At 39.0% G+C, this 19,266-nt stretch overlaps 1 protein-coding gene across 12 annotated transcripts in view; it reads left to right on the plus strand.

The window, feature by feature from the left end:
* SRRM1 (serine and arginine repetitive matrix 1) overlaps nucleotides 1–18,388 on the plus strand; it is a 27,519-nt gene extending 9,131 nt beyond the window's left edge. For 2 of the 12 annotated variants that reach the window (XM_073317381.1, XM_073317393.1), the window contains 14 exons: nucleotides 244–356; nucleotides 1,000–1,218; nucleotides 2,028–2,228; nucleotides 2,905–3,024; nucleotides 4,752–5,023; nucleotides 6,276–6,356; nucleotides 6,740–6,826; nucleotides 7,656–7,794; nucleotides 8,252–8,293; nucleotides 10,357–10,461; nucleotides 10,907–11,368; nucleotides 12,510–12,702; nucleotides 13,027–13,218; nucleotides 17,416–18,388. In XM_073317381.1, the coding sequence (XP_073173482.1) occupies nucleotides 244–356; nucleotides 1,000–1,218; nucleotides 2,028–2,228; nucleotides 2,905–3,024; nucleotides 4,752–5,023; nucleotides 6,276–6,356; nucleotides 6,740–6,826; nucleotides 7,656–7,794; nucleotides 8,252–8,293; nucleotides 10,357–10,461; nucleotides 10,907–11,368; nucleotides 12,510–12,702; nucleotides 13,027–13,218; nucleotides 17,416–17,520 (2,331 nt within the window). In that variant the 3' untranslated portion in view covers nucleotides 17,521–18,388. The remainder of the gene's footprint in view (nucleotides 1–243; nucleotides 357–999; nucleotides 1,219–2,027; nucleotides 2,229–2,904; nucleotides 3,025–4,751; nucleotides 5,024–6,275; nucleotides 6,357–6,739; nucleotides 6,827–7,655; nucleotides 7,795–8,251; nucleotides 8,294–10,356; nucleotides 10,462–10,906; nucleotides 11,369–12,509; nucleotides 12,703–13,026; nucleotides 13,219–17,415) is intronic. The other 10 variants (XM_073317382.2, XM_073317383.2, XM_073317384.2 and 7 more) reach the window with 10 other exon arrangements.
* Nucleotides 18,389–19,266: the final 878 nt, after the last annotated feature.

Genomic DNA, 19,266 nt, shown 5'->3' on the forward strand with positions numbered 1-19,266 from the left:
TCATGCTGAATTTCTAGGTCAACATAAATGGTGCCTAACGTTCTGTATTTGTATGTTTGTGAGTAGACAAGGCAGTTTTAGCTGATTTTATTTTTCTTTGACTTGTGTCCATATTGTTTATCAGGACTTGTGAAAAAGTCCTTTCATTACTCCTTGGACATTAAGATAGGAAGATTTTTTTTTTTACACTAATTTGTGTCTGATTATGCTTCTGATTTAAATACACAATGTACTGTGTTTTAGATTGAGCAAGAAAAGTTGGCTTCTATGAAGAAACAAGATGAAGACAAGGACAAGAGGGACAAAGAGGACAAAGACAGCAGAGAAAAAAGGGACAGATCCAGAAGCCCAAGAAGGTATTACTAATACACTCTTAATGTAAATATGTGCTTACAATTCCTGTTGGTCTTCAGGACAGTGGAGATTTCTAAAGATTCAGCAAACTTTGGAATGGACCCTACAGAATTCTTTTTAGGGGGCAAGTTTAGCTTGTTACTGAATATTAATGGCAGATAAAAAACTAGTGGTATATAAGGGAACAGGCATTGCTTGTAATGGTAAATGTATTACATTGAGAGCACAAAAGATTTTCCTGCGGTTCGAGCAGATAGCTCAGAAATTTACCATCTTGTGAAAGTGTTTATGCTAGTATAAGCATTATTTTAGATTTAGTTTGGTAAGCTTTTCTTGTTTGTGCAGCTATAACAGTTTAGTGTACAGGTGGTGGCTAATTTTAGTTTATCGAAGGCAAACATTATGTTGAATTACCAAACAGTTTCCCTAGAATTGTTAATGACAGTCCTGAAGTCTGAAGCAAGTTTTGCTAACTGATGGGTTCTTTAGAAAAATCTAAAATAGCTCTACCTTTGTTTTTTACCTTTCCCAGTTAGCAGTGGGGAAAAAAGATGTCTGATTTTTTTAGATGAAGTTTCTTGGCTGTAAATATCTATGGCTTTAGTTTTTTAAATATGCTCCTAACATAGTAAATTATTTGAACAGCAATTGTCTCTTTCCTAGACGCAAGTCAAGGTCTCCTTCCCCTAGAAGGAGATCATCTCCTGTCAGAAGAGAGAGAAAGCGTAGCCACTCTCGATCTCCTCGTCACAGAACCAAGAGCCGTAGTGTTACTCCTGCACCAGAAAAGAAAGAGGAGACTCCAGAGCCAGAGCCTTCGGTGCAGGCAAAGGAAACTTTGATTCAAGAGGCAACATCAACTAGGCAAGTATTAGGGTTGATTTCTTTTCCCCCTTGAAATTAACTTTTATTATAGAGAATTATCATTCCCTTTAGTGTAATGGAGTTATTTTAATTCCTGGTGCTATTAGAGCTTTATAGAAAGCAGCCCCACTTTCTTCTGAAAAAATGTGCTACTATTTTTTTGCCTGGCAGATTTCTTTACATGTGTCACCATGGACTTCAATAAAACATATTTCCACATAGAGAAATTAGCGTAAATCTGAGTGCATACTGATGTTTCACGAATACTTTTTTGTTGCATCACTCTAGTTAAGTCCTTTCCTTTGGCAGTGTTAAGTTTAGTTTCATTAAGAAATGCATATTAAGGCTGGTTTGGCTTAAATTTCCCTGTATTTGTTGAGAACTTCGCAAGCACCAGCTTCTGACTTCAGACTGGATAAAGGCAGAACACTTCCTAAAGTAATGATTCAGCACTTGGAATTGGACAGCCTCAGCATTATCTTAAATAATGGCAGACTGGAACTTTTGACAAATCAATTTTTCACTGGTCCTACTTGATTAATAATTTCCACTATTCTGCATTGTCAGGTCAATCTATGGAAAGTTAACATATGGCCTATTCAGTATACTTTTAATTATCTGTTACAGGAAGATGAAGACCTAAATCTTTTGACCATGAGTAGAATTTTAATAGGATTTGAAGCTATGAACACCTTAATCAGGTGTTACTCACTATCTTTTTTTAGTGTCATAGGTTCTTTCTAAAATATAATCCAGGTAGCTACAGATGGGATATGCTTATATTTTAAGGTTTTTTTTAACTTTAACAGTGATATACTGAAAGTTCCCAAACCTGAACCTGTACCAGATACTAAAGAAACTTCCCCAGAACGAAATTCAAAGAAAGAGAGAGAGAAAGAAAAAGAGAAGACTCGTCAAAGATCACCATCCCGTTCCAAATCAAGGTCAAGGTCTCGCTCACATTCCCCTTCTCATTCTAGACCAAGAAGGCGTCATAGATCACGGTCAAGGTAAGAAGATGAGTTTTTACTTTATCTTGAGGATAAAGGCCAGGAACTGAATGATCTGCTCTGAAGTGGCCATTCAGAGCCATAAAACACTCAATTAACTGTGTACATAGGAAATTCTGGGGGGGACCTAATTATATGGTGTGAGATAAAGGCCAAGGCATTAGTACCACTCTGTACAGTAATAATTCTCCTCAGTCAGAGATGAGCCTGCAGTGGGTTAGGCCGAGTAAGAGGGAGGGGAGAAGAAGAGTGGAAAACACCACCTAAGCATGTTTATTATCTTCATCTTCTACCTCATCTGGGGAAAATGCTTGATATGAATGGCAGTTGGGCTGGGAGAGGGTACTGAATCCTGAATACGGTATTTGACAGCTCCAAGTGATTCCCCACAACCTCCTTTGAGAGCTAGGTTTGGTCCTGAAAACACTTAGAAGTTTAGATTTAAATTTTTTTTTTGGTATGGATTAGTACAGAGGTTTTGATTGATTTGGAATCTTGTTTGCTTGTAGTTTAATGGTAACACGTTCCAATACAACAGAAATGCTAATTTAGTGTGAATATACTTGCTACAAAGCAGCTTTATCACTTGGTTTCTGGTGACTAAATCTACCTCCATCCTGTGAAATTTAGGAGGTCGCTGTTCATTCTTCGAATTTTCATTGATTGATTGTGACAGGTCTTACTCCCCTAGAAGGCGGCCAAGCCCAAGACGACGACCATCTCCTAGGAGAAGGAGTCCTCCAAGGCGCATGCCTCCCCCACCCAGACACAGAAGAAGTAGATCCCCTCTGAGGCGGTAAGATTCCTTTTTGGTAAATATTAAACTGCTCATATTTGAAAGACATCACAAGGTTTTAAAAACTTTTAAAGTTAACTTGAAAAATAGTTATGAAGAGTGATGGTAGTATCAAAGGTAACTTAACCATAGGTGACTTTGATAGTGTATAGTATACAAACTAAGGGCAGGTCTACACTACAGTGGAGATCGACACTCTGAGATGGATCCACTGGGGGTTGATTTAGTGGGTCTAGTAAAGACCCGCCAGATGGACTGCAGATTGCTCCCCAGTCGACCCCTGTACTCTACCCCCAATGAGAAGAGTAAGGTAAGTCGATGGGAGTCGACCCCCTGCAGCGTAGACCCTGTGGTAACTCGACCTAAGGCATAGCATAGGTCGACTTACCGCAGTCGTGTAGACATAGCCTAAGTGATTTAAAAGTTGCTTTGTCTTGTTTTATGCCTATGTCCCTTAAGAGCAGGGAAATAAAGCCCTTCGGATTGGCAGGAGTATTGCTATATTACTTAACGCTTTCTTTTTGAAGCTAATAACTTCTGTTCCAGAATCAGGTGTCTGATATAGTATCAAAAGGTCATAAATTGTTTTAAAGTACCTCTAATGGATGTTTTCTAACATTCATAAATGGTGATGGTTTGTGTTAATTGCTCAATTTGTTATTCTGGCACTTTCTTTAGTGGACAGTGGTGGCATTGGTTATGTCATGACTTTACAAATTAAGGCTGGCTTTTTAAACTTTGTTTTAGAAGTTTGTCCTTTTGTGGTGGTTTTTGCTTGGGAACTTACATCTTTGCCATCATTTAAACAGTTTTGGTGGCTGAGGAGAAAGTGCATGTCAGAGACCATGTGACTTCAGTGCACTGTTGAAATAGGAAACTTGGGACAGCTTTCACAAGAAAAAAGGGGCTATAATACTTTTGGGTGTTTGAGACTTACTATAACTGCATGGTAACTTTTTTTGAGGTTTGTAAAAATTCATTTTTGAGACAAAATACTGTGAAAAGTGTCAAAAGTGTATTTTGGCAAGATACGTAAGAACTCCCTTTTAGCAAATATTTATCTCACTCAAGTTAGGGTTTCTTTTTTCCAGGTTCTCAGGAATTCTGCAGCCAAAGGTGGATTCTGCAGGTACACAATTGCAACAGAATTTACCACAAATTTTGCAGCAGAATTCTAGAGGCCCTCTTTAAGTTTATAAAGTAAAGACAAGCTTAAAAATCATACAAAATATTGCTAAGATGTTTTCAGAATTGTTACATGTCTGATATTTGTGGAATTTGCAGCCTCCTGGTATAAAATTTTTGTTCCTCAAAGGTTCATTTCTGCCACCAGTCTTTTTAATAGATCCTTTTTGAGGTTCAGTAAACAAGGTTCTGTAGGGTGAAAAATTCTCTTAACCATCTAAATACTAAACAACTCAAACACAAACACACGTACGCGCACACAACAACCACAAGTCATTTTCTTGGATCCTTTAGAGTTAGTAATATTTTATAATCTAAAAAAGGAAAACAAAAGGTAACATTTCAGACAAATTGTTCAGTTATAGTTTGAAAATAATTGAAACGTTAATTTGTGTTAGTCTCCTCTTGTATGAAATACTAAAGCGTTTTAGGCTAAAGTATGCCAGTTTTTTGGAAGTGCTACTGTATATAGTTCTATAGATATGCTTGCCGAATGAACTGTGCTTAATCAGACCCAATTAATGTTAACTTTGTATCTGCAGGAGAAGACGGTCATCGGCATCTTTATCTGGAAGCAGCTCTTCTTCCTCCTCTTCACGCTCTCGATCACCGCCAAAAAAACCACCTAAAAGAATTGTATCCAGTCCTCCTCGCAAAACACGTAAACTGTCTCCTTCTGCCAGCCCTCCTAGGCGGAGGCACAGGCCTTCCCCACCAGCAAGTTCGCCTCCAAAGCCACGCAGGTCTCCGACACCTCAGCAGTCAAATCGTGGAAGAAAAGTCCGTGGTTCTATTTCTCCAGGGAGAGCCTCAGGTATAGTCCCCTAAATGTGTGCTTTCCCCCAATCGCTTTATCTATTTTAACCTTTACCATCTCGTAGCTAGCAAAGAGTATATAACTAATGGCAGGACTGCCTCAAAACTTTTGCCTTTTCAAAGTACGGAAGTTGTTGAATGGACATTTTATTAAATCTGGTCTTAAATATTAACAATATAGAGATTCATAGTACAAATCACTTAAATGTCAGCAACAAAAAAATAAAGATTATAGTAGTTGACATTCAAAAAAAAAAATCCCATAGTGCTGAGTTGACCTCCCTGCAATGTTTCATTGTAAGAATAGGAAGATCTTAGTTGTTATGAAATCTAATACTTTAAGGCAAATACTAATTGGTAACAACTGGTGTAAGATTTTTTCTGCAATGTTTTGAGGCTTGTTTCTAAATTAGTTTTTCCTACTCTGTGAAGATCTAGATTTGATTCATGTGTTTGCGTTTGAGGCAGTAGGCAAGGTTTTTAATTGTCACTGCATATTTCTCTTCACTCAGTTTTACTTAAATCACTTCAAAGAATCAAGCTGCAGTTTTCTCTTTTCAAGTGGTTATGGTATCAAATTTCTGTTCCAGAGGGATGGTACAATTGTGGGCTTGGGATATCAAACAATTTTCAGACATAGGAAAAAGTTTAGGCAGTTAAAATATAATTCAAAAGTAAGTACATCTCCAACTGTAGTCAGCCCTGAACTTTAATCTCTGGTTTTTAAAATTGAAATTTTTAATAAACCATAAATTGTATGCTCTCACTTCTTTTCTGTACTACATTTCAGTTGTATCATAGTAGAATTGAATAGTTTATTAAAATAAGTTTATTAAATGTATGTTACTGGCTTTTCAGGAAACATGTACCTTCATGGAATTAGTAGGAATTAAATTATCATACAATTTTAAGACTGTATTTTTCGTAACCTTCTGTGGTTAGAAAAAAAAACAAAAAACCAACATTTCTACTCAGTTTACGTACTATAATTTCAAAGTAAAATAGCAGTATACCAGCCAAATATTATCTAAAAGTGCAACATTCTTTTCTGTATAGAAAAATCTGCCAGGAAGCTGAAGTCTAAAAAGTATACTACAAAAATTCATATGAAGCAGATGTAAACTGACATCATTCATGAAAAGCTTTCACTTGTTTTGTATGGATAACAATGTGTGCAAGATCTTATTAAATTTAATTTACAATCATATTCAACTTTTTCTTAGATTTGTCTGCTAACTTTTGTCTTTTAGCACCTAAACATAAGAGTATTGAAAAAAGAGAGTCTCCCTCACCAGCGCCAAAACCTAGAAAAGTAGAATTGTCTGAATCAGGTGAGTTGGTCATTTACAATAGCTTTCCTTTAAATGGTATGAAAACAAACAAGGGGCACACTTATCCAGTGTGTTTCTTGAGATCCAGTGGCTTTGATAGCAATATTGGAGGTCAGGTTTTCAGAGAGATGTGTATAGAGGACATAAAGCATCCCACTTACATTAACTCTTTCCCGTATGCTTCTTTGAAAACCATAGCCAAAATGCATACTCCAAAGAGAGGATGCCTTTTTAATTAAAGATGTAGCACAACATTTTTTAAATAGAACACCTGATCAATTTTAACACTGCTTCACAAACTGTCTGTATTCATAAAGTAACATGAAGTGACTGAAGGGACAAACATAAAAATTAAATGTTCCTTAATTGTGCATATCTTTCAGAAGAAGACAAAGGTGGAAAAATGGCTGCAGCAGATTCTGTGCAACAGAGACGTCAGTACAGAAGGCAAAACCAGCAGTCTTCATCTGGTACAGTAGTAATTTTGTAATTCTAATAAGATATTTTACTTGCATAATTAAATATGTTTAACATATTGGCTACTTTTGTACTGCTAAATTCAAATTGTGCTTAGTTTTACACGTTTCATTGATGTATCCTACAATGCTATGGCAAAATTAATCACACTTACCATAATGAAAATCTTTTGTTCACTGATCAAAAAATACTCCAAGGAGAAGGCAAGTAGAATTTTGGGAGTTGGTACTATACATTTGTTATAGTATTTATCTCTTGAAAAGTTGGCACAATTTTAAAGCATTTTACTATAGTGTAAAACCCAGCATTTTCCTGTGGGCAGATGACCTCTGTCTTTGCAACTGCTCATTTTCTGATACTTACTTTAGAATCGTGCATTCTGGGGCATAACTAGCTAGCCCAGAATTGTCAACAAATCTCATAGGAGCTGAAAAGAATGTTACAACATTTCTCTTCTCCTGTTCAGTGCCTCTTTACTTGTAAATTACTTGGAATATTTCTGCACATACTCAGTTTTGCTTCTGGTTTCACACTTCACCTTGTAAATTATTTTGCTGGTCAGAATTGCTCTTGCAGTTCTGTTGCTGCATATAATTGATTCGGGGCTTTTATTAATGCTGTTGAAGTTAGCATCTCTGTTTGTCCTCCAGCTAAATTTGTTCAGTATTTTGCAGCTGCATATCTTGTGTTGGTTCTGCAACATGTACCTGAAATTCAGGTTTTATATACACACAAACTTACACCAATTTAAAGTTGTGTTTTGAAGCAGTTATTCTAGACGCTCTTATTTCTGTTTAAGAAATAATTATTTTGTATTTATAGACTCTGGTTCTTCATCTTCCTCTGAAGAGGAGCGACCAAAAAGATCAAATGTGAAGAATGGTGAAGTGGGTAGGCGCAGACGACACTCGCATAGTCCATCACCTTCTCCACGGAAACGACAAAAGGACTCTTCCCCTCGGTAAGTACTTTCTTCTGCTCAGCACAACTGATGTATTTAACAGTGACAAAATATATAACTTACAAATGGACTAACTTCTCATCTCTTAATTCGCATTACATTATTGCCTACAGGCCCCCAGCAGAATCAGTTGGGATTACCCTTGTCCAAGTGCTATGCAAACACCATAGAAGATGGTCTGTGCACCAGAATTTAGATTTTAGAGGTGAAAGTGAACTCCTTGATACCAGCACTAGATTTTTTTGTGAGATTATTGGACCTGATCCAAAATCTATTGGGGCTTTGGACCAGGTCCTTACAGGAGGGTTTTTTTCAATCTAATGCAAGGAGATTAATTTGACTTCTGCTCAAGTGTTGAGAATTACTTTGAATCTTGTGCAAACATGTTCATCTTTGCATGAAGTAAATCTTTGGCAAATGGAATTTTTGACTTTGTTTTTTTCTCCACTGCTGTCAGGATGCAGATGGGAAAGAGGTGGCAATCACCAATGATTAAAAGGTTGGTTAGAAATGACTCCATTAATTAAAATTAAATTTAAAGTTTTTCTAGAAACACTGTACTTTTGTAGCAGATGGTGAGCATGGGTGCCCTTTCTCCTGCTTCACCCACACAGAAGACATTTCAAATTGCAAGATAATGGGACAAGAAATCCAAATTGTTCATTGCCTCTTTTCCTTCTAACAGTGAAATTGTTTCAGATCTGCCTTATGTCCATAGATGACAGTTTGGGTAGCTGGTTGAAATAACCTGATATTGTGCCTTAGAAGCTTAACTGCATTGCTGTATATGACATTTATCAAAGTTACGCTCTCCAGGCAAGATTTTACTTGAGTGTTTTTATTCCTCAAATATAATTCTGAAACAGAGGTGAGCAGTAAGTATGTGAAGATATTTCACACATTGCTACCAGCTGCTTTTGTGGTAGGAAAATAAAATGGGCTAATGGGGAACTCAATGTTTAAAAATAAAGCTATTTAACTCCTCAAATACCAAGAGGAGATGGAGGTTCTAAAATTCCCACTCTGTCTTCTCTCCCTTTTACATGCATTTTCACTGTGTGTCCTGGAACAATCTGGTTTAGTAGTGGGACTGAAGTTAGCAGCTCCTGCAAATTTCACAGGCTGAGTGCTTCATCATTTTGTCACAAATCTTACCTTTCAGAGGTAGCTTTGTAGGCAGTTCCTTTGAAACTTGATTTTTAGACTGAGTGTAGCATAATGCAGAAAGTCAGTGATGACTTGGCAAAGACATGGCCAGAATAGTAGATTCTATCATGGTCTCTGCCACTAGACTGCCCATCTGAAGTCAACTGAAAACAAGAGTAGGTGCCTCACTACTATTAGGAAAAGTGCTAATTTTAAACTTAAGAGGCTGGATCTATAAGATAAATATTTAATGACTGGTGTGAATAATCTATAATGATTAAAACCTAACCGGAACGTAGGTGCCACATATGATTGGCTAAATTTGAGCCAGATGAAATGTGACCAACTTCCTCAAACTCTGACAAATTCAGTAATAAATGTGCTCAGTCTTCAAACTGTTGCATATAACAGTTGTTTTACTTGAATTTCAGGACAGCGTACTTTACTTTACAAAAGAATAAATTCAGCTAAGTCCTTCTATATCAATGTGTAACAAATTTTCTCCTAGTCTGTTGCCTTATACATTTAATATGAAAACTATTATTGCTGAATATTTTTAGTGGGTCTTACGGTGATATTTGAAGATGACTTCATATTTTTTCAGCTCACAAAATCATGTTTAGCTCTTGAGGAACAATCCTGAGCTGCAAATATCTAGTTTCTTGCTATGGAAAAATATAGCAAGGCTATTTGGAATTAAATATTAATTAGCAGACTCCTCCTATTGATTAAAAGTGCAGGGCAGCCTTTAAAAAGCAAAAAAGATATTTAATGTTTTTGTCACTAAAAAGCTACATTTGTTTTCCTCACAGAATTTAAACCCGTTGAGCTTTTCAGACATTTTGGGGAAACACTATGGGTCCAGATTTCCCCATATAAGTTAACTACAAATCTTTGTCTTCAGTGGGAGTAGTGTCTGGACCCCTTGTGCTCTGAATATTTTAAATGCAGTATAGCAATATCTTAGCACCAACTCTGGTTTTCTTAGCCTGTGCTCTTGCTGAAGTGTTAAAATCTACCAGTGGTAAAGAGTACATCTGCTTAGAATCAATTTCTGTTTGTGTACCTGAAGTCTCTGAAGTTGGCAGCCATTTAAGATATATCCCCACTAGGAAGATAAATATCTCCTTGGTCTAGTGAGCTTTAATAACTTCTTTTCCCTGGAAAACAACTCTGGTAAGGTGGAAGACTCCTCATAGCTTCTCTATCCCATACTCTCAGAGAAAACCAACTTTGCTGTATCCTTTTTGTCTCTTAGACATAATCACTGTCTGATAGTGTTTACATCTAATTTGGAAGACAAGTATCTGAACCAGCTTAGTTTTATGTAGTGGAGATGACATGGCAGGGAAAACATTAAGCATCTGGCATGAGGTTTGTTTTTTTTAAATAAAGCAACTCTTCTGTTTCCTCTAGTAGGAGGAGGAGGAGTCCATCACCACCACCTGCCAGAAGACGGCGCTCTCCTTCTCCTGCCCCTCCTCCAAGGCGGCGCAGATCACCTTCATTGCCTCGCCGAAGGTAACTGTTGCTTTTTATTAATCCCTAAGGACAGTTCTGAAAATCAAGAGTTGTAACACTGTCCAATAAAAAACAAATGTCATGATTAATGGAAATGATGCCTTTTGCTGATAAGTTTCTTGTTGGGAAATCATTTTTTTAAATTTAAAATCATAATTTTGTTTTCTGAAATATTTTCAGTGGGGGATGTGTTCAACTGAACCATTGTAAGTGCCGAGTGTAGCAAGCAGTCACTTCACTTACCTCATATTGAAATGGCTATTGGACAGGGTATACTCTGCTGTAGTTCCTTGAGATTGCTGTAAGAACTTTAAAAGTGGAACACATCAATGTAAAATCTTTTCTTCTTTGCCAAAGTGTGTATCTTTAGCCATTGGCAGCTAACTTGTGTGAGAACTTTGTCCTGTATACATGATTTCTCAAATTCTTTCTGTTGGTTTTGTAGGTCTCCATCACCACCTCCTCGCAGGCGCTCACCTACTCCCAGACGATATTCTCCTCCAATACAGAGACGATACTCTCCTTCCCCACCTCCTAAGCGAAGAACAGCAACTCCCCCTCCCCTTCCAAAACGAAGGGCATCACCTTCTCCACAACCCAAGCGCAGAATCTCGCATTCTCCCCCACCAAAACAAAGAAGTTCTCCTGTGGCAAAGAGGCGTTCCCCATCACTATCTTCCAAGCATAGGAAAGGTTCTCCTTCCAGCAGGTCTAATCGTGAAACCCGATCCCCACTACAAAACAAACGGCATTCACCATCTCCACGGCCTAGAGCTTCACATACCTCTTCAAGTCCACCGCCTCTGCGAAGGGGAACTTCATCTTCACCCAAGCGGAGACAGTCTCCATCTCCAAGCACTAGACCCATCAGGAGAGTGTCAAGGACCCCAGAACCCAAAAAGACAAAGTAAGGGACTTGTTAACTTATAGCTATAGGCAAATGGGAATAGATAAAGCAAGGGTTTGCACTAAAATCAAAGGGTGTCAGTATTATGTCTTCATGCTAGTCTAGTTCCTGTTGACGTACTGCTTTCATTCTGCCAACTTCTATAATGTGGCTTTTCTGAAATAACTGTTAGAGGCATTTCCTGTCGTATGAAAATTCGTGGCTGGGAATAGCTTCAGAGGCACTGCAGAAGTTCATCTTTGACAAAGTGTGGTAGTGGGAAGGCAGAATAGAGGCAAACATCAAACACGGATAATGGTGAAACCAAAGCAGATTACAAAATAAGACTTCAAAGGGATTTTTAGCTTTGTTTGGAGCCTAGTGAACTATGCATCAAAGTTCACTATGGAACAGGGCTAACCCAAGTCACATTCTTATTAAATGAATATTTGACAAGCTTTTAATAGTGGGAGATCTCTACCTAAACATCTAGTGAAGGTATGGCAGTGCTGGCTTAATCAGTTCTTTCAGGAAAATTACATAGCTGAATGCAATCCTGTCTTAACTGGTGATAAAACAGTAGCTGTGCCATTTTGAATTTTTATCAGGTGTGAAGAGAGGACAGCCACTCATGAACAGGAGAACACTATAGTCTGTCCAAGATACTAATCTGTAGTAAACCTACAATATCTTTTTGGCTTGCCAGTCTGCAGTGCTTAGTTAGATCTTGGATTTTCCTTTTACTGTCATTCTTATGAAGAATTCCAGTCTAAATGTATGGAATTTAGCTCCACAGTAAAGGGATTAATGTGAACAGATTTGTAGATCAGCAGTAACTCAAAGGGTACGTCTGCACTGCAGTTAAACACCACCGGCTGGCCTGTGTCGGCTGACTCAACCTCAAGGGCTGTTTAATTGCACTGTAGACATTTGGGCTGGAGTCCAGGCTCTGGGACTCTGAGCCTAGACATCTATACCCCAATGGAACAGCCCCTTAGCCAGAGTCAGCTGGTACAGGCCAGAGACTGGTGTCTAATTGCAGGGTAGAAATACCCTGTGTGACCATGGTTAGTTACATAATAATTGTTAGTTAAGTTACCTTGTTTGCATTTACTGTATAAGGCACAAGGAGTCCTAAATGTTAATCTTTTTTATTTTTAAGGGCTTCCACACCAAGTCCACAGTCTGTGAGAAGGGTGTCTTCATCCAGGTCTGCGTCAGGATCACCTGAGCCAGCACCTAAGAAACACCAAGCACCTCCATCCCCTACTCGGTCTCGATCCCCCTCCACTAACTGGTCGCCACCACCTGTGAAAAAGGCTCAAAGTCCTACGCAGAGTCCATCCCCTGCAAGGGTATGTTTTTAATAAAAGTAGTACTTAATTGGAATATGCCTACAGAACTTTCCTCATGTGGCATATTTCTCTTGCCTAGTTTTGCTTATGATGTTCAAACAATTCTAGCTCATTTACTAGTAGTGTATTTAAATGCAATTCCTTTTAAATGATGGGATGGCAATAGCTGTTCCGTAGACACACTCGTTATGCAGCAAATGTGCTTAACGTCCAGGCCACATGATCTTTGTAAAGAGAAAGGGTTTATTTGTGCATCCTCACCCGATACACAAATCTGGCATACGTATCTCCAACGGTGAAATAAGGAATTTATTTTCATTACAGAATTCTGATCAGGAAGGTGGTGGGAAGAAAAAGAAGAAAAAGAAGGATAAGAAGCATAAAAAGGACAAAAAGCACAAGAAACACAAAAAACATAAGAAAGAGAAGGCTGCAGCTGCTGCAGCAGCTGCTGCTACTTCAGCGGCTACTTCATCAGCCCAGGAAGACCCAGAAGCAGAGACAGAGCCCAAAAAGGTTGGCTAAATAAATCTGATTTCGAAAGCCAAAGAGTGAAATGAAAGAACATATTTACAGACGTAATTGATACTTATGTATGATTTTGACAATATCTGTTCTAAGCCCAATATATTTGAAGGCAGGGCCTGAATTATGCTACAACTGGCTAAATTGTAAAATTTAGTTCAAGTCACCTCTGCATATTCCCTTCTTGGGATGGCAGAGGCCACTGGAATAACTCCAATTAGAGGCTAGTTACCTCTGTTTCTCTTCCTTTCCATCATCCTCTCCTAAAAACAAAGGTTATTTTCTGCTTCTGAGAGGCTATTAATGAGCATTGTCTACATTGCCTTTTCCTTTCTACAAAGCGGTAAATAGGTGACACTTTTGAGCAATGGTTTTAAAAAAAAAAAAAAGTCCACTTTGTACAGTGAAATACATCCATGGCAAGCTAACATCAAGCTTTTATTTTGTTTTAAGTGTAACTATTAAATTGGATCATATTTTTTTAAAGTTAAATATACAGAGAACTAAAAATCTACAGACCAATAGAGATTTTTCCACTAATGTTTTTACAAACGATATTCGCTACAATTATAAATATTTCATGCCAAGTTTGAAACTCAGGTTTTGAAGTACTGAGATCCTGAATGCGGGATTGACTTGTCCACACTGAGAGAAAACTGGAAAGTACGCAAATGGCATAAGTAGTGGGTATTTATAATTTTTTGTTTCAGCAACCTGACATGTTAAAATCATATTGTAAATATACACACTTATGTTTGAATGTCCCTTTAAAAAATCCAAAGCAAATAGTAAATCTCGTGGGGCAAATGAAATTGTATTTTTGCTAAAAATCTATTTTGTTGTATTTCAGCCTTCTGTATGACATGGCTGCTTGTTAGTTGTAGGCAGCAAACTAGAGACATTCTATGCTATATTTGTATGACGTTATAGTAGAAATGGTACGCAAAAGTGTACATAACCTAGGTAAAATTTCTAGTGTATAAAACCTTTGCTTTTGACGTTTCTGAATGATCATCTCTAGTTCAAGTATATGTACCTATTGGTACTCCACCATTGGATGTGCATGCGTCTGTGTGCTCTTGATTGGAGATTGCAAAGCAGTGCTCACGGTCATGCGCAGAACAACATCTTGTGCTCTGAACTAGGAGATATAGGCAGGAGGTGGAACACTTCCTCCCCCCACCCCCCCTCGCCCCGCCAATCCATAACTCCATAATGTTTTATGCAGCCAATGGAAGTTGCCACAAGCTCAGTTTAGACCCTCTCCAATAGACAAGGAATCCAAGAGTCTGGACTTACTGGGCAGAAGAGTTGTTCATCAGCTGCTCTTCGGTTTTGTGTTGCTAATTATCAGGCCTTGATGGTGAAAGACGTGTTTACCATGTATTCAATATTTACACACTTAACTGAATATGTGCCACAAGATCAGAGAGACCAGTTTCAGTCCATCATTGCAGGGGGCAGTTGGTCACAAAAGCCTCCCTCCAAGCTGCCCTAGATGCTGCAGACACAGTGTTGAGATCCATGGCCATGGCAGTGATCATGAGAAGAGTATCCTGGCTCCAGCCCTTAGGTCTTCCAAGAGAAGTACAGTGCACAGTCAAGGATCGCCCCTTTGAAGGACCCAGGCTCTTCAGTGATCATATGGACTCCTCTCTCCACACTCTCAGGGATTCCAGGGCTACGTTGCATTCACTGGGATTCTTTACGTGCCTGCAATAAAAAGAGAACTTTGTTTACAGCCTGCCCAGAGATCCAGGCCATTCCAATATCATCAGCAATCCACCTTCCCTATATCTGAGGAGGCCTTCAGGAGAAGGAGCAAGCTGCAGAAAGACTACTGACCCCTTCTTCTTAATTGGCTCCCTCCTTCTAAAAAGCACTTTTGACACATTGGCCAAGGGCATAAATCATCCCAGTTCACTGGATTTCCGCATTGTGCAATCTCCCCCCACTTTGGAGATTGACTGACTGTCCCCTTACCTCAGACAAGTGGATACTGGAAGTTCCCAGAGTGGGTTACTCTGTCCATTTCCACTCTGTTCCTCCCTATCCCTCTTCAGGGACCTCTCTCATAAAAAGCTCTTAAGGCAAAAGGTTCTGTGTCCTCTTCCACCCCGCATCCCCACCCCCCTCCCCCACTTCTGGGGCAGTACAGCTGGTTCCAGCAGAGTTCATCGGGAAAGGATTCTATTCCAGTTACTTGGTTTCCAAGGGAGATGGAGGGTGGAGACTGATCCTCAACCTCAGGAACTTTAACTACTATTTTTTTAACACTTCAGAATGGTGACATTAGTTCCAGTTCTTCCACCCGTTGATCCAGGAGACTGGTTTGTTACCCTTGACCTACAAGACACCTTCTTTCATGTAGCCATCCACTCATTGGACAAGCGCTTCCTGTGCTTTGTAATAGGAACAGACCACTATCAATACTGAGTTCTTCCCTTCAGAAGCACTCGGTATTGAGTTCTCAGTATTCTTCTTCACCATATCTCCAAGGGTGTTGGGAAAGGTCCTTTCGGTAGTGGCAGCTCCTATCCGTCAGTGGGGGATCTCAGTATCCCCAGATTTGGGCAACATGTTGATCCGGGTGAATCATACCAAGGTCCAGACAGCTACAACAAAGGCATTAAACTTGTTCCAATTGCTAAGATAAACTTCACAGGAGCTGTTTTGGATTCCACAGCAGCAAAAGCCTACCTTCCCATTGAGAGATTTCCCACGCTATCTGGCCTAATCTCATTGCTGCAGTTCGGCTCACAGATGACCAAGACATACAAGGCCACTTAGTCAGGGTAACGATAGACAATAGGGCAGAGATGTACATCAAGTGCCAGGGTAGACCAAGAGCCTAGTCCTTGTGCACAGTATTTCCCATCAAAAAGCCACATCAGTGGTTGGTCTATCATGGAGGGAAATACTGGCACATGTATCAAACTGCTGTCAGCTTCGGAATGTCGCTGTGAAGCACCAGTCTTTGCAGACACTGCCCTGAGGTGTATTTCTCTGCAAGTGAGCTTCCCATCCTAACAGAAGCATCTGTTACAACCACAGACTTCCTAAGCTGACGCTTTCTGGCAAGACCGCGAATGGGAGCTCAAACTCTTGCAGACCTGGGGTCTACCACAAGTAGATCTCTTCAGCACCCTGAAATGTCACCTGTTTTGCTCAAGGGGAGATTATGGCCTCAGTTCTATAGGAGATGCATGGATATCTCCTTGGCCTCGTGCCCTACTGTATGCTTTACCCACAGGCATCATTAATCCTCACAACTCTTACCAAGCTATGTATGGAAAGAACGAAAGCTATTCTTACAGCACTGGCCTGGCCTAGGCAGATGCAGTACTCAAACCTCATCCACCTCTGAGGGGCACCCCTGTGGACCTATTGACACACAACTTGGGGTCCCTCATCCACCCCAACCCTTCCTTTCTGAACCTCTGTGTAGCTGCTGAATGGCTCTCAACCGTGGAATTGACCTGTTTAGATGCAGTTTAGTCAGTCCTTTTGTCCAGCAGAAAGCCTGGTTACCCACAAAACTTTACTCCAGAAGGGGAAATGCTTTTACTCTTGGGGCTCTCTTTCCATCTTCCCAAGCCTTGGAAGTTCTGCTTCTCAAGATAGTGGGCTAGATACTAAAATTAAAAGCGAGAGGTCTGTCAGCTCGTAGGGTACATTTGGCTACTATCACAGCTTTCCACTTACCCATCCAGGGGCTCTTGTTGTTTGCCCACCTGTCACAGCCAGATTCCTCAAAGGTCTGTATAATTTACATCCTCCTGTCTGGCACCCGCTCCCAGTGGGACCTAATGCTCTAAGGAGATTCCCCCTTAGAACCGATGGTCACCTGTTTTCTCCTCCACCCCTCCTTTAAAACTTTGTTCCTAGTCACCGTTACTTCAGCAAGAAGAATGGGAAGCTGGGGGCACTCATGGCCTAGCCATTGTAAACCACCTTTTTTTTAATAGGGACACCATTTTACCACACGCTCATTCCTGTTTTCTCCCAAAGGTCTCAGCATATCACATTAATCAAAAGATTTGTCTTCCTGTATTCTACCCTTCCAGAAATGTAGCAACTTTGCATCCCACAATTTTACATTTGCCATATTGCAGTATCAGGATGGCTATTACCTGGTCTAGCTCTTCATGTCTGCGGAAATAATCACTTCTGTATCTTTGTTTTAAGGAGACAGAGAGCGAAGCAGAAGATAACCTGGATGATTTAGAAAAACATCTGCGAGAGAAGGCACTGAGGTCGATGAGGAAGGCACAAGTGTCCCCACCATCTTAGGCTGAAACCTTTGATATAATGTACATTTTATTTGGTTTGTACTCAGAATTCAATTTCAAATTGCTAAAATGTGTTTGAGCTTTAGAATATAACATTTGTTGTAATAATTGCTAGGTTGAGGTTCACCATGTAAAAAAGGCATGGATTTACATTACAAAAAGCATCCACAGTGTACTAGTGACATTCTTTCATTGACAGTTGACATTATTTCATGTAGAGTGAAACTTTTTAGAAGCAGTAAGATGGGTCAAGGGTTTTAAAAATGACTGGCAACCTCAGTTTCTTTAAAATGTACCAAAACCTATACAAATGTTTATAAAGTTTTCATTTTTTTTATCCACTTATATTGCTACTAACCTTTGTGATTTATAAGCTTGCCCAGATATGAAACCACTTCAATTGCAAGGGAAGTACATATGATATTTTAATGCCATAATTGCTCTATTGTTACCTGTGTAGTTGCCATTAAAGTGAATCAAGAACAGAAATCTAGAATGGTACGTAAATGAAAGCATGTCGTTTGCCAGGACACTGTGGGTTTATATTGATGTAATAAGTTGATTTGGAACACTGGAATTTCATTTGTATTTTTGTTCTTTTTTTAAAAAGGGCAGTTTCCTTATCAACAGTCCCAGAGAAGTTCCACACTTACATAAATTTTGTTTGTGAAAAGATGTTGTGGCCCCATTCATGATTCTCGTCTGGTTGCAGTTCTTCTTAATGGTATACGTAACTTTCAGAGATGATGTCTTTGAAAGCCTGAAGGACCTGAACTTTGGATATTGTCATGTTTTCACTGTTTTTCTGTTTTTTTAACTAAAGCTATATAAAGCTTGTGGATTAAACAAAATAAATTTCTAAATTTAAAGAGTTGTTGGTTATTATATGAACACACTTGTTAAACCTTTTCCTCTCAGACAGGGTCAACAAATAACGTAGATGTTAAAAACGGATGTCTAAAATGCTGGATTATGCAAAATGAGATTTTACGTTAAAAATGACTATCCCACTGGCAGAAGTCGCCCTGACTCTGTTAATACAATGATGTTTCTGATGTGCTGTGCTAGCCTTGCGAAAATACCGGCCCAGGCATAAAATCTACCTGCTAGCTCTTTGCTTTGATGATTGTTAATGGAAAAAGTCTTTAGCTGCTTGTCATAATTACTTGCTGCAGCAAAGAGAATTTTGCCAGGTGGTGCTGTATTGTATGGTTACAAAATGGAGATTTGGCAGAAACTTATTTCATAGCCTTATTTACTATTCAGTTAAACAAATACCCAGCTCAGATAATTTGAACATATTGATGGGACACGTTTGCCTTCAAAATAGTATATTTTGAGACTGACTAGACTGCAGGCAAAATTTTCACAAGTGCCTAGTCCCATTTTTCGTAATTTAGGAACTAAAAAAAGAACAAAAATGCAATGGGACTTAAACTAGGTGACTAAGATACTTTTGAAAATTTTGCTGTGCATCTTAATTGTGAAAAGCATATCTACTTAGGTGTAAATATTTGATTAGACTGGAACATAAGTAAAGAGGCTAATCGAGTCACTATTAAGATAAGTGCAGGATGTTCTGTATTCTGAATTGCATAATTGAATTCCTTTGTAGATATCTTATAACTGAAATCACTTTATCTTCTTTGTTTGAGCCCAAGCTTGTCTGACCTGCAATTCACAACTCTGAATCCTCTTGCTTCCCTTCCAACCTCTACTCTTTAATCCATGGATTTGTAATGGTGCA

Source organism: Lepidochelys kempii, chromosome 19 (genome assembly GCF_965140285.1).
Source record: "Lepidochelys kempii isolate rLepKem1 chromosome 19, rLepKem1.hap1, whole genome shotgun sequence".
NCBI classification, from domain to species: Eukaryota; Metazoa; Chordata; order Testudines; family Cheloniidae; genus Lepidochelys; species Lepidochelys kempii.